Raw genomic sequence first — 14,806 nt, forward strand, 5'->3', positions numbered from 1 at the left:
CTGAAGCATGTTCTCTGTTATGCCCAGCGTATGCATGGTGTGCCGGTACATTATGTTTATGCTGCTCCCATTGTCTATCAGCACCTTGCTGAACTTGACGCGAGTCGTTGGCCCCTTCATGATTGGGTCCACCACGAGAGCGTAGCCACCCGGATTCTGCATAATTTTGGGGTGGTCCCGGTATGACCATGTGAGTTCCTGATCCGACCACAGCATGTATTTTGGCACTGCCGGCATCACCGCGTTCACTTCCATGGAACGGCGGCGCAGGCTTTGCTTGTCCGTCGGCTCGGTGACGAACACGACACAGCACACATCTGGATCTTCATAAACATTCCGGCCCAAAGGTGCCGGTGGAGGCGGTTGGCCGTGGCCCTCTCCCACCCGATTGACTTGCGTCGATCGCTGCTGTTGCTGTTTGGCTGAGGCTGTACCGGTAAAGCATTTGCCCCGGTAAGCGGTGGTGGTGGTGGTAGTTGTTGGTGACGCGGCATATCTTGTGGTGGTGGCATCATTGCATTGCCCCCTTGTCCTTGGATATCTTTTACCGCTCCCTTTTGCATCAAGTACTTGGTCCAGGTGCAATCCTTTGTCAAGTGGTTTGACGGATGAGCCGGATTCGGCGTGTGCCACCGGCAAGGCTGATCCATGGCGGCTTCCATGGTGTATTTTGCGGGTTCTTGCCAGTTCTTTTTCTGGCCCCAGGGTTTCTTTTCGACCCATTGTTTCTTAGGACCTGCCCATGGCTGCGATCCGGTTCTTTGCCTCTGGCTGCCGCTGGCATCCGAGTTTTCTTGTACAGCAGCAACTTGCTGCGAGCCATACCTTCGATCCGGGAAATCTTCCCTTCTTTTGTTGTTCCGGTTATCCCGGTATTGCTGCTGAGGCGGGTTTGATTGTTCCGGCTCAGCTTGTATCGCCGGTTGCATTGGGTCTCCCAACGCATAGTTTTCCGCCACACGCATCATTTCCGCCAACGTTGTTGGCATGTTCCTCTGCAGCCTTTGCCACAAAGGCGAACCTCGCCGGCATCCTTGGCTAAACCAAGCAATGGCACTGTGCTTCTATCACTCCTTCACAAGAGTTTCTAGTGGAGTTCCACCGGGTCAGGTAATCCCGGTCTGTTTCTTGCGGGCGCTGCACGCACAAAGCGAGCTGCTGAGGCCTGTTCGGCCTTCGGTAGGTGCTGCTGAAGTTGCTCACAAAAGCTTCCTCAAAGTCCAACCAGCCATTTATGCTTCCTTCTGGCAAGTTGTTCAACCAGATTCTTGCCGGTCCTACCAGGAACGTTGGCACGATTCTTATGGCCCAACGCCGGTTTCCTCCTCCGGCTATACAACCTCCGCCACCAGCGACGTATACCGCGGTCACATAATCCGCGAGCCAGTCTTCCGGCTTAGTGGTGCCATCGTATGTTTTAGTGTCACGGGGCAACTGAAAGTTGCGAACCGGTGGTTGCTCTTTCATGATCCTTGGGCCAAAGCACTTCGGACCCGGAGGACCCTCTGCCTCAATCATTTCAGACAGGTACACTCTGTCCAGACGGTGCCTCGCATCCCGTTCCGGTAAGTTTCTTTCTCCCAACCGCTCTCCCAAAGGATTCCGGTAAGCGGTGAGTCTTGTTGAATCAGCTTCATCGTAACGTTCCGGTACCGCGGCCCTTGCCTGCCGGTACCTTGGTGGAGGCACTTCCTCATCATCATACGATGCCCTTGAAGCCGGATAGTTTTGCCCGGTTTCGTGTCTACCGGCATGATTGTTTCCGGCATAGCCTCCTTTGGCGTAGCCTCGATCTGCCCCTTGGCTTTTCCTACCGGCATCGTGTTGCCCGGCTTGTTGTTTACCGGCAAGGACCGGATCGTACACAGTCATCTCGCCGTGCGTTCACCTCTTTTTCTCTTCTTACGTCCGGATGGGGGACGAGGCCTGCCCATGGGACTTACTTCCGGCATTCTTTGTTGAACGCGCGGATTTTGAGGCCACGGCCTTGTTCGAGCTTAGCCGGCTGCTCGGCGTTCGCTGCTCGATAGTGTCTAGCGGCTCTCTAACACGCTCTTGTTGTTTTGCCAAAGCATCTCCGGTAAGCGAGTCACACGGATCTACCGCAGCCTTAGCAGCTTTTATGGTTTTATCCGGGATACTCGTATTTAGGTTTCTCTACGATACTAGCGGATGCGGAGGTACTCTTGCCGGTAAGAACTTCCTTACGCAAATCCCGATCTAGATTGCGAGCCTTAAGCCGGTTCTCCGGTATCCTAGCAGCATGAGCGCTAACGAAGCAAAACCATGGGCAGCGTTGTACTCACGTAAGGTTAGGTTCAGCTCGCGCTGCGCCGGACGATGTCGGCGCCGTTCGCGAGCAGCTTCGCGTTGCGCCTCCAGCTCCGCCTGAGCCGCCGCCGGGTCGATGTTACGCGCGATGGGCGTTGCCAGCACATTCATCGCCGCTTGGAGAGGTGTTGCCGGTGGTGCGGAAGACGCTCCGGTGCGCCGGTGTCGCGCTCCGGCGGTGGCTTGGCCGCACGGGTTGAAGCCGCACGACCGGCACCTTCATCCGCAGCCTCCTTGCCCGCGCCGGCTGCGCCGGCCATCATCACCTCGACGCTGCCGGCGGCGCGGCCAGCACAGAGCCACCTTGGCGGGTCCGGTGCCACCAGCACCGGCGAGAGGCGCTGGCGCACGGGGACGGTGCCGAAGTAGACGCGGTGGTTGCCGAACTCGATGATGCTGCCGTTCTTGGGGAAGATGCCGCCGTTGGCGAAGCAGCCCGCGTTGTCGTTGATGAAGTCGACGTAGTAGAAGCGCTGGACGAGCGCAGACACTGTCCGCTCGCCGGCGACCTCGAGGATGCCCGCCCGAATGTGTACTCCAGCAAGCGCCACTTCATGCCCCACGGTGGGCGCCAACTGTCGTCGTGGTGAACGGACAGATGCCATAGGATGGCTTAAGTTGGGGCCGAATGGACGCAAGAGGATTCGGGGGAGGGTTTGTGATTAGACGGGATGAACTTCCGGATGGTTTCCTCAAGAACTTAGCCAAGGCTAGAGGTTGAAGAAGAAAGACATAAGGAAGAACTCGCTCTAGATCATCTTCTTTATTGATCTCAACAGGTTACAAGTTTCTCGGTACAGGTGTTCTTCTAAACCTAGCTCTCTTCGTGCGTGCCCGTGAGAAGGGCTGCCCCCTCTCCTTATATAGGGGAGAGGGTGGCTTACAGGGAAAGAAACCCTAATGGCATCTTTGACTAGACAAACTACTTTACAAAGCTACTTTAATCATAGATGACACCGGAGTCCTCTTTAATCAGGGATGCTGACGTCCTCCGGCTTCTTTGACCGTCATCCTTCTCTTTATCGTCAGCCCTTCGTTTAAAGGTACTTTGCTTAGCTCATCTTTGTCCTTTAGCTTTGGAGAGAATCTTTGACCAGTCCTGCCGACATGCTCTTCTTTCCGGTAGCCCGGTATCTTCTTATCCGGTTCCGGCATACCCCTCTTGGGGATACCGGCTTAGCCTCACTTAGCTAATTTCTTATCTCTATGCTCCGGTACGAACATTAAACCGGTATCTTGATGGTTCAAACCATCCGGTTTGGCATGCCTTTGGCATACCGGGGGTCATCCCCCCAACACGAGGCAATTGCAGCCTTCTCTTATGTACGCCACCCCCGCCGATAGCAGTGTCAAACCAGCACGAGGAAGACAGGATGGGAGACAATGCTGCACGTCATGTACTTGACACATCTGTACATTGTTTACGCTCTTCGTGTTCTAGTTGAACTTTGAGCAAGGTTTTATGCTTTAGGGACATGAGTTTGTGGTAAGCCATCAGTTCCTCTTAAGTCGAGCCATCAAGCATAGTAGTCGAATCTTATATGGCTTTCCTAGCTTTGTCCCGAACTTCTTGGGAGATGCTGACAACCGTGCAATTGACTTCTTCTTTTGTGCCTCCGTTGTCGGTACCAGGTTTGATAACCGCACCCACAAACCGAGGAGGAGGTGTCATGGAGATGACTCTCGCACCCGTCGGACTCATCATTGGGGTCTCATGAGCGGTCGGCGCCGCTCGGTGTATGGTAAGCGCCGCAGTCGATTAGTAGAGCGGGGTCAAGGCAGACATCGGCTCGCCAGAGGAGCCGGCAGAGGATGTCGTGGGCAACGATGCAACATTCGAGGAAGTGGTCGATTCCGCCGTGGGCGAACAGGTCGGATCCGGAAGGTGGAGGGTACCGAGCGAGTTGACGCAGAACCGTAGGTTTCCAAACGCCATATCGATTCCCTCGTGGAAGGAGCTGAAGTTCCACCGCTGGGCCGGCGAGTGCGGCGTGAAGGTGAAGGATCTGAAGCAGATAAATTCCTCCTGCATCGCCGAGTCGTAGATCTTGAAGGTCGGAGCAGTTGAAGCCATGACTTAAGCGCACAAGCTTCCCACAGATGACGCTAATTGACGTGGGGTTACCACGACAATGCCCATGGGCTATGAACTTGGGATTTTAGGGAAGAAGATGCGCTGGTGGACTCGTCGGCGTGTAAACAATACAACACACGGAACATGATTTACCCAACTTCAGACCCAAGAGGGAAAATTCTACGTGTTGCTTGTGCTCTTGATTGATGAAGATTAGAGTTACATGATTGTCATGATGTCTATGATGTGATATCATCTCATCTAATTGCTCTTCCTGTCGATTCCTCCTGGTCCTTATATAGGAGGCCATGTCTCATGACTCCAAGTCGGTTACATGTTGGACTATCCTTGTATGGGCTTTTTCTTGTGTTGCACAACAGGTTATGGGCTTCAATTTCTTGTTGTGTCATGGGTTTTTTGGGCCTTCTGTCGGACCACACGCTGGTATGTTAATGGTGGGTACCCGATAAGGTATGCCCACATCATCGACGACATCGAGGACAAACTGCCCCTATTTCCAATCATCTTCATCTTCTCTTAGCATGCGCTTCAGATGTCGTCGATGATTGGACTAGTCACCCCGAGCTCCGACGCTGTATCCCAAGCGTCCTAGTGTTGCGGTGGTTTGTCATCATGTCTAAACTCCGGTGTGGACCCGTCCAGTCAGTAAGACAATGGGACTTTTCCTTGAGGTACCAAACAACTTCAGAGTTCTATTTAGATCCGGATTGGTGAGCTCAGATTTAAATTTATTGTTCATTTCATCGATCTTTATAAGAGTTTAAGGTTTAAAATAGATTTTGTTTTTCATTTTTTTTAAAGTAGATCGCCTAGTCGTGGAGGCGTGGGCGCAGTTCGTGGGCCGGCCAATGATAGCGATGGCCTGCTAGTCTGCTACGACTCGCTCCGCAAGCGGGTAATATAGTGTCTCCCTCTGATAAAAAAAAGGGTAATATAGTGTCTCCCAAACTTGAACCCCACGGTAGCGGACACCGCCGTTTCCTATAAAATTCCGCCGCCACCACGCTGAATCCTCGTTCTCCTGCGAACGGGCGGATTCATTCCCGACGGATCGAGTACAGGGTGAGGAGTGCGGCTTGCCGGTGAGGACGATGTCGGGGCGGTCGAGCCGGATCGCGGTGGTGGCGGAGGACAGATGCCGGCCCAGCAAGTGCGGCCAGCAGTGCCGCAAGCGCTGCCCCGTCAACGCCACCGGTACGTGCGTGCCGCATCCTACTACGTCGTCTCTGCCAGAAAAAGGTCGTCTCATATTTGGATTGCTAGCTGCGCGATTAGGAGCAGGCTTTGGTAGTTCAAAATTTCGTTAGGGTTCGTCTCTGGCAGAAAAAGGTCAACAGAGGTTGTCTCCTATACCATATCAATTGTCGAACATTACGTGTGTTGGGTTTCCAATCGATTATTAAACTTGTGAAACCATGAACGTTCTTGAAAATTTAAAGGGGATCCTGTTCGTCTTTTCAGAAAGATAAGTTGTGAGAGGAGCTACTCTCTTCACCCCGATGTCTTTTCAGCACATCTACTTCCAATTGGCCTTAAGGCATTAACCAAATACACCTTCCTCACTCAAATATCTTTTCCATTGTTAGTTTGTGATAATCCTCTACTATATGTCTATATCTAGTACTTTAATGCGTGATCACTTCAGTTTGCCCTTTTGATTTGTTACACACATTTTTCAGGGCGCCACTGCATAGAAGTTACTCCATCATCTAAAGTCTCTCTAATTTCAGAGGATCTATGCATTGGGTGCGCCATTTGTGTGAAGGTATAAGTCATTTTCCTTTTGGGGCTATCTCTGGGTATGATCTATCTTAATCTGCAATAGTCTAAATATCATTCTCTTTTCTTGTGCTCATGCAGGTATGCCCGTTTAATGCTATCCAAATTATTAACTTGCCAAGTAGTCTTGACAAGGAGACGACGCATCGCTATGGACCAAATTCCTTCAAGCTTCACAGGTACACGATTATTTCTTTTTTCTCGTGAAAACGCAAAAGCCTTGCGTTTCGATGCATTGATAGATAAAGAAGAGTTTATGTACAAGTCCGAGGACGGACACAACACGCCGCACAACTCGACCCAAGAAAAAAGGAAAAACTAATCTAGGGGAGTAGCTGGTGCACACCCCGGGCTCCCGCGTCCGCCCATTGCCGCGCCTCGTCCACGATGTCGTTGAACAAGGATGACACCGAAGGCCGCGTGTTGTCAAAGACCGCCGCGTTCCGGTGTTTCCAAATACACCATGCCGTAAGCATGATCATCGATGAAGTGCCCTTGCGCAGTTGGCGAGGGGTGGTCCGCACCACTCCGCGAAGTCACCCTCAACCGTGGGAGGGCCTGAGGTGGATCGGATCCACGACATAACCTCAAACCAAATCGTCCTGCAGAAGGAGCATCCTGTGAGCAGATGGCTCATGGTATCGACAGATTGGTCGCAGAGCGGGCACCTAGGCGCATGCGGAAGGCCACGCCGTGCCAGTCTCTCCCCCGTCCAGCATCTGTCAATAAAGAACTTCACCCTTGGCGGCGCCCAGGATTTCCAGTTAAGCTTCCAGGAACCTTAGATGATCGCCCCCTGGAAGAGGGTGTCATAGCAGGAACCGGCCGAATACTGTTCGTTCGTCGTCCAACACCAAACCAGCCTGTCCGGATCCGCCGCTAATTGGGTGTCCCTGAGCCGGCCCCATAGCTGAACGTATTGCCACAGTTCCAGGGCGCTCGGTGCACCAACTATGTCGGGGATCCAGGTGCGTTCAGCCAACGCCTCTCGGACCGTGCGTGTCTTCCGCCGATGTTTCGGCACTAAAGCGTATACCTCTGGCGCCATCTCTTTGATGGACCTGCCATCCAACCACCTGTCCTCCCAGAAGAGGGCGGATTCCCCGTTGCCGACCACCATGGAGGTGGAGGCCGCAAAGACATCCAGCTCCGTCTTCGAGAAATGCATGTCCAGCCCGCGCCAAGGTCGCAGGGGATCAGTACGCATCCTCCAGATCCACCTCATCCTGAGGCTGATGGCTGTATGCGCGAGGTCTGGGATACCCAAGCCTCCCAGCCGCAGCGGCCTACACACCCGCGCCCAGTTGACGTGGTAGTGTCCCCCATTGGCATCCGCCCTACCAGCCCATAGGAATCCACGCATGATCTTGTTCACCTACTTTAGTGCTTTTTTGTGGAGGCCCAGCACCATCAGCTGGTGTAGAGGGATCGCTGCGAGGACCGAACGGATCAGCGCCAAACGTCCCGCCCTAGGCATCATCGATGCCCTCCAGGTGGGTAGTTTGTCAGCCAGATGGTCTACCACGGGCTGGAACGCTGCAACCGTCAACCTCCTGATAGACAGTGGGATGCCAAGGTATCTCACCGGGAACGGCGCAAGCTGACACTCCATGAGTTCAGCTGCGCCCACAGCCTCAGCATCCGAACAAGCGATCTGGGATACGGAGCATTTAGCGAAGTTGGTACGCAGACCTGATGCATGCCCAAAGAGCTCCAGGATACCGCGGACAGCACGCAGTTCCGTCTCATCTGGGTGGCAGAAGATTACCACATCGTCCGCATAAAGTGACACCGACGTCACTAAGTCCCGCCGCGCTAAGCGTCTCAGAACCCCCAACTCAATCGCCTTGGCCAACATCCTGTTGAGCGAGTTCATCACCAGAACAAACAGCGCTGGCGACAAGGGGTCACCTTGTCTCAGGCCCTGCCGGTGCCAAATCGGGGGGCCTGGCTCGCCGTTGAGCATCACCCGCGTACTCGTAGGGATAGGAGGATGGACACTAGTTCGCGGAACCTTGGTCCAAACCCTAACTTGCGGAGGATCTCCATGAGGAAACCCCAAGAGACGGAGTCAAAGGCGCGTGCAATGTCTAGTTTGAGCATCACACACGGCTCTTTCTCCCGGTGGGGGAATCTAGCTGTCTGCTGAACCAACATGAAGTTGTCATGGATACAACGTTTGCGAATGAACACACATTGGTTGCGATCCACCAGCGACTCCATCCGAGGGACTAAGCGAGTGGCCAGCGCCTTTGCAACCAGTTTGGCGAAGATATGGTTCAGGCTAATAGGCCGGTAGTCGCCAACGCAGCCGCATCCAGACGCTTGGGTATCAGGATCAGCAAGGCCTAGTTAAGGCCCTGGGACCCGCGCCCGCACAGCGTGAACAGCTTGTCAAAGACAGCCTACGAAGTAACCTTTCACCACTGCCCAACACTTTTGGAGGAACTGAGCCGTGAACCCGTCGGGTCCAGGCGCCTTGCCCACCGGCAGTCGCCGAATCACCTCCCAGATCTCGTCTTCCGTGAACCCAGCCTCCAGGTCCGAGAGGTCCTCCGAGTGGGTGTCCAGGAAGTCCATGTCCAGGGAATGCTGCCTCCCCACCGAGGTTCCAAGCAAACCCTCAAAGTGAGTGAAAGCAGCTTCAACCATAGTCGCATGGTCAGAGATGACCGTGCCTCCCAACTGTAGGCTATGGATCACGTTCTTCTGGAGGCGGTAAGCTGCGTGCTGGTGGAAGAAGGCCGTGTTGGCGCCCCCCTCCTTAAGCCACGCGATCTTGGCCCGCTGCCTTGCCATGGTGCGCTACAGAGAAGCCAGGCCCAGGTAAGCGTGTTTGAGGTGAGCCCTGAGTCGGCGTTCGTCTGGCGACAACCGTCTAAATTCCATGGCTGCGTCCAGCCTCATGACCACCTCCCGCGCTATCATCAGCTGCAGTTTGACACATCCAACCTTCTTGTCCCTCCAGCTCATCAGACTGCGCGCCGTGCGCTTCAGCTTGGCGGTGAGCCGCCGGAAGGGGTCTGGGTCCCCCTCCACAACATCCCAGGCGCTCCGCACAACCTCCTCGAAACCCTCTAAGCGTAGCCAGAAGCGTTCGAATTAGAACCACTTCGGACCCGTGGACTTGGTGGTACAGTCCAAGAGGAGTGGGCAGTGGTCAGCCACCACCGTCGCCAAGCAGCGCAACATGCAGCTGTTATGCAACTCCTCACAAGCAGCCGTGACGAACACCCGATCCAGCCGTACGAGGGTGGGTGTTTCCCTCTCGTTAGACCACGTGTAGCAGCGTCCGTGAAGGTAGATCTCCTTCAGCTCGCAGTCATTCAAGAAGCGTCGAAATCTGCCCATCATCCTACGGTTGAGGTTACCGTTGTTTTTATCCTCATCGCGGTAGATCAGATTAAAATCCCCGCAGAGTGCCCACGGTCTAGGGTGACCCCTGCGGACGTCACGGAGTTCCTCCAGGAAGGCGACCTTGTCAGCCTCAGCTTGTGGACCATAGACACAAGTCAGCCACCACCCAGAGCCACCGCCCACAGGGGAAACCCTCTGTCGAGCTGCACCACCCGGCTAGTCCAAGCCACAATGATCCCCCCCCCCCCCTCGAGTATCAACCGCCGGCAAGCAGAAGTAAGCGTCGAACTCTGCGCCTAGCGCTTCAGTAACGATATCATGGGTTACAACAGATAGCTTTGTCTCCTGGAGATATACAATGGACGCACCCGCACGATTATTTCTCATGTCAATGATATTTAATTCAATCCCCCGTACTGTTCTTAAGTTATGTTGGAGTTTTCTTTTCCCACTATTGTAGGTGTAGTGGCTGACTGTTGTCTACCTGAGCTGTTGTTGATACTTACTGGCATATATAACTTTCTTCTGTAGGCTTCCTGTTCCAAGACCTGGGCAAGTTTTGGGCTTAGTAGGGACAAATGGTATTGGGAAATCAACTGCACTTCAAATATTAGCGGGGGTTTTTAAACCCAACTTGGGTAAATTCACAGTAAGTGGCAGTGAGTTATGTTTGTTATCCCTTGTTATGCCTATAACTCTATATTGTGGAACTGTTCACAACCTTTGCAGGTCACCCCAAGTGCGGATGAAATTTTGAGGTATTTCCGTGGATCTCAACTTCAAAAATACTTCACTCGTCTAATGGAAGACAAAATGAAGGTACTCCAACTATAATTCATTAATGCAGCTTATAAAGATAATACCACTTGCTATTGTATTGTGTTGTCTTTTATGCCCACATTATTACTTTCTCCTTGTCGATTTTCCATTTTCAGAAACTTACTTTTTTTATTAACACCAAGATTTCGTTCCTATGTTATTTATAGTTTTATTTCGAAATCATTGTGCATTAATGATCTTAAAATAAAATTCGAAATATGGTAATGTAACTGATAGTTCTAGAATATCTACTGTTTTGGATGTGAGGGATAACAGCTACTGATGGTAGAAGTGAGACTTGAATCTGGGTAGGTGGGTTATTAGTCTGGACTCTAACTGAGTTCTCGATTTTAGGATAATTGACTCGTACCTATCCATTTCTAGTCTTCATTATAGTCTTCTTTTCTTGGGCAACACACCCGTAAAATGGAGTGACCCGATAATCATGATTAATATTTTTTCCATAGTGAACCCCAAATATTTTCTTTTAGCTAGTTGTTCATTTTGGGATATGGTATTAACAACTGTTTGTTATTGTTACTCTTTGCATTTTATCCTATTTGTACTTTTGTAGCTGTATATTGTAATATTTATATTAAGCTGTGTTATTCATGATGTCTAACAGACTGATGCTTGGTTTCAGGCAACTATTAAACCTCAGTATATTGATAATATTCGAAAATCTGTTAAAGGGAAGGTTGGGGATTATCTTAGTAAGGAAGACCAGAGACAAGTGAAGGACACATTATGTGATATTCTTGAATTGAATCAAATTCTGGACAGAGATGTCTCAGATCTATCCGGCGGTGAGCTTCAGAGATTTGCAATTGCTGCTCGTGCTATGAAGGAAGCAGATGTTTATATATTTGATGAGCCATCCTGCTATCTTGATGTCAAACAAAGGCTGAAAGCTGCAGAAGTTATTCGTTCCTTGCTACAACCAAAAAAGTAAAGAGGGCATACATCTCACAAAATATAAGACAGCTCTAACATTTTATTTATTTATTACGCAGCTAAGAGATAATTTTCACTTTATTTTTGCAGCTATGTAATTGTTGTGGAGCATGATCTTAGCATTCTTGACTACTTATCAGACTACATATGTTGTCTTTATGGAACTCCAGGAGCATATGGTGTTGTTACTTTACCCTCTTCAGTCAGAGACGGAATTAACCATTTCCTAAATGGCTTTATCCCAACAGAAAATTTGCGTTTCCGTGAGGAGAAACTTACATTTAGAGTAAGGACTAGGATTGTGGCCAAACACTTGCTCTTGTGAGCGCCAGTTTTGTACTTTCTAAGTGCTCTGTTTCTAAGGCGATGTTGTTTTGCTTCTTAGGTCACCGAGTCTACTGAGCAGATCATAGAGGGTCAGACTTACCAACACTATAAGTATCCTCCCATGGTGAAAACAGTTCGTGGTTTCAAGCTCTCAGTAACGGAAGGCAGATTTAATGATTCCCAGATAATTGTCATGCTTGGTGAGAATGGTACCGGGAAGACAACATTTATTCGTATGCTGGTATAACCTTTTCCCCTCAAATATGCTTGGCAGACACATACAGATCTACTTTTTTTAATTACTCTCATCAACTGTATCTTCTTTTTCTTGTCAGGCAGGGGAAGTGAAACCAGACAAAGTAAGTGATGAGCAAGTTGGTATGCCTGCATATACTGTCTCATACAAGCGTCAGGAATTGGTCTCTAAATATAGCTCTACAGTGAGGGACCTTCTAGAGAAGAAAATACCTGGATCATGCACACAAGCTCAGTTCAAATCTGATGTCATGAAACCACTGAAAATTGAGGAACTCATGGACAGGCAGGTTGAAAATCTTTCTGGTGGAGAGCTGCAAAGGGTCAAACTCTGTGTTTGTCTCGGAAAGGTAGGCTTACATATATTCCCCTCTGCAGTTCTTTCCATAGGTATATTAGGATTAACACCTTGAGACATCGTAAACAAATCATGTGTTTTCATGTTGTTGAATTCGTAAAAAATGGGTCGATAAAATGGGTCGATGAAACCTCCCAATGTTGGGGCCTGGCTTCTGCAATCTTCCAGATTCCAGAACCTGACTCGTACCTTTTCACCTCAATTATGAGTTGCACCCATCAATTTTTCTGTGTGCACACGCTTTTCCATATGTTTCCGACAAGAAATTACCTGTTTGTACCGTTGGAACAGGACTACCAGCTGTACTATTATTTTGGTTTTTAAAATTATATGTAACTTTTAGAAGCAAAATCTTTTTGTTCTGATAAAACATGCATGTATGATGCATCGACAGCTCATAGTGGTCAATATCTGATTACTTAGTTACCATCATTGCCTAGTTGGGTGCCTATTTCATCTTTTAATGGAAGTTGTCATTTCCTCTTAGGCAACCGACTTTTTTAAAAAAAATAGTAAAAAATGAGCTGACATGTAAATCCGTGAGGTTTTGAGTCCTTATAAGAATGTCGTGAGGTTTTGCAAGTAGCAAAATGTGAAACTAAACAATGATTAGTACAAGTTACCGAAGGAAACAGTACAAAAGATAAAATGTAGCCCTGCAGTGATGGCCAACCATGAAAATGTGCATAGTGGTTTTCTGCAGAGGTTTCAATCAGTTCTCATCACTCATGAAGTTTTAATAGCGTAAATACATAAATGTTTGTAACTTAAGGTATCTATTTTAGGAATACATATTTTCTCAAGGAGTTAAATGTGTATTTAACAGTAGGATACCCTTATCAGTAACATATCTCAGTACGTGTTCCATTTTCATTTGATGATCGCTTCCACTAAACATCGACTTCTTTACCAATTACCCTTTTTTTCGTCTGCAGCCTGCTGATATTTACCTCATAGATGAACCAAGTGCTCATCTTGATTCAGAACAACGCCTTCTTGCAGCAAAGGTGATAAAAAGGTTTATCCTTCACCAAAAGAAAACGGCTTTCATCGTCGAGCATGATTTCATTATGGCAGCCTACCTTGCTGACAAGGTTCTCGTATTTGAGGGAAAACCTTCAGTTGATTGTACTGCAAATGCACCGGAATCCCTGGCTTCTGGAATGAACCGTTTTCTGTCAGTAAGTTTGATATATCCTTTCCCTTCCCTCCCTCAGACTACGTGTACTCTATGTTTTCGAGGATGAAATAATCAAGTAATGAATATCTCTGATTGTTTCACAGCCATTTTCAATGACAATCTTTTGTTGCGCATTTTAACCCCTGTCTGCTCCCGCAGCATCTTGATGTCACGTTTAGGACGGATCCGACAACCTACAGGCCACGGATTAACAAGCTGGGTTCGATAAAGGACACTGAGCAGAAAGCTGCTGGATGCTACTACTACCTTGAGTATTAATGTAAAGAAAGAACACCAGCCTTACTCCACTTTGGCCATTTCATATACAACTCATAGCCTGTATAATATTTACTTCCTTCTGCAGAATGCTTTCGCAAAGGGCACCTCTACTCTGCAAAAGATCCTTCAGGATCGGACAGCTCAACAGCTTGGGCGGTACACCCTGCCTGTCTACCGACGCGTACATACGCCTCTGCCAGTGCTCACGGCATCCGTCGGTATGTGCTTGCACTGGTTTTCCGTGTCCATTCTTGATACATGTAGGTTCTTGACGCGGTAAGATCGTTGCTTGTTTTTTTTTGCAGGACTGCTTTCGCACCTGCCGGACATGGCTGGCTCGGCAATACAGGGAAAAGAACATTATGAGGTTGCAACTGAATATAAGCAGGGAGTACCATGGCTTGGAAGGTAACTCTCCAATGGATTTCTCCTACGGTAGAGCTGTCAAAAAAAACTCTCCAATGGATTTCTTAAAGACACTTCTAGTCTATGTCTGTACAAACCTCTTGCCCGAAAAAAGAACTGTGGATTTGGATGGTGTTTTAATCTGATAGCACTTGTTATGTGCAGGTTTATCGATGAAATTTGGGACCAATCGGTTGAAATTTCTCCATGGATGATATTGGTTGAAACAAGAGATTGCATCAGGATCTATCGCTTGGTGGACCTTAATAAACAAGATGGTACAGCCTGAAGAAGCTGTACCACCAGAGTCTCGTGGAACTTCGTATCAAATTGAATCAACTATCTGGACAGTTTAGTAGCATGCATGTGTGTCTTGTGATTTTAGAAAACTCTAATGTTCGTTGTGATTTCTGGGGTTGTGCTTGCTTGCCCTTCAGTCATCGAGTGATTTGTCATACAGGTTTTGTTTCTCTCTGGTATGTTGCACTATTATCTTGCGCGTTCTTAATTAATTAATTTCTGTCAGCAATGTACCCTTGTGGAAAGCGTCACACACTCAACACACATATTGGGTGCAAACGATTATGAGTTTGGGTCGAGGCCAAAGCTTGCCTCAACTCGTATTATAAAACGCGCGAGATCATTCTGGCTTCAGATGTTGTGTTGA

General features: G+C 49.3%; 1 protein-coding gene across 1 annotated transcript; it reads left to right on the forward strand.

The window, feature by feature from the left end:
- The first annotated feature begins 5,517 nt into the window (after positions 1 to 5,517).
- On the forward strand, positions 5,518 to 14,651 carry LOC124646572 (ABC transporter E family member 2-like). Its single transcript, XM_047186676.1, has 14 exons — positions 5,518 to 5,620; positions 6,106 to 6,191; positions 6,287 to 6,384; positions 10,094 to 10,211; positions 10,292 to 10,381; positions 11,025 to 11,329; positions 11,426 to 11,621; positions 11,721 to 11,903; positions 11,998 to 12,267; positions 13,211 to 13,456; positions 13,615 to 13,735; positions 13,820 to 13,952; positions 14,040 to 14,142; positions 14,305 to 14,651. The coding sequence occupies exons 1-11, from the start codon at positions 5,518 to 5,520 to the stop codon at positions 13,732 to 13,734; spliced, it is 1,815 nt and encodes a 604-aa protein (XP_047042632.1). The 3' UTR covers position 13,735; positions 13,820 to 13,952; positions 14,040 to 14,142; positions 14,305 to 14,651.
- Positions 14,652 to 14,806: the final 155 nt, after the last annotated feature.

The sequence above is a fragment of the Lolium rigidum genome, chromosome 4 (genome assembly GCF_022539505.1).
Source record: "Lolium rigidum isolate FL_2022 chromosome 4, APGP_CSIRO_Lrig_0.1, whole genome shotgun sequence".
Taxonomy (NCBI): domain Eukaryota; kingdom Viridiplantae; phylum Streptophyta; class Magnoliopsida; order Poales; family Poaceae; genus Lolium; species Lolium rigidum.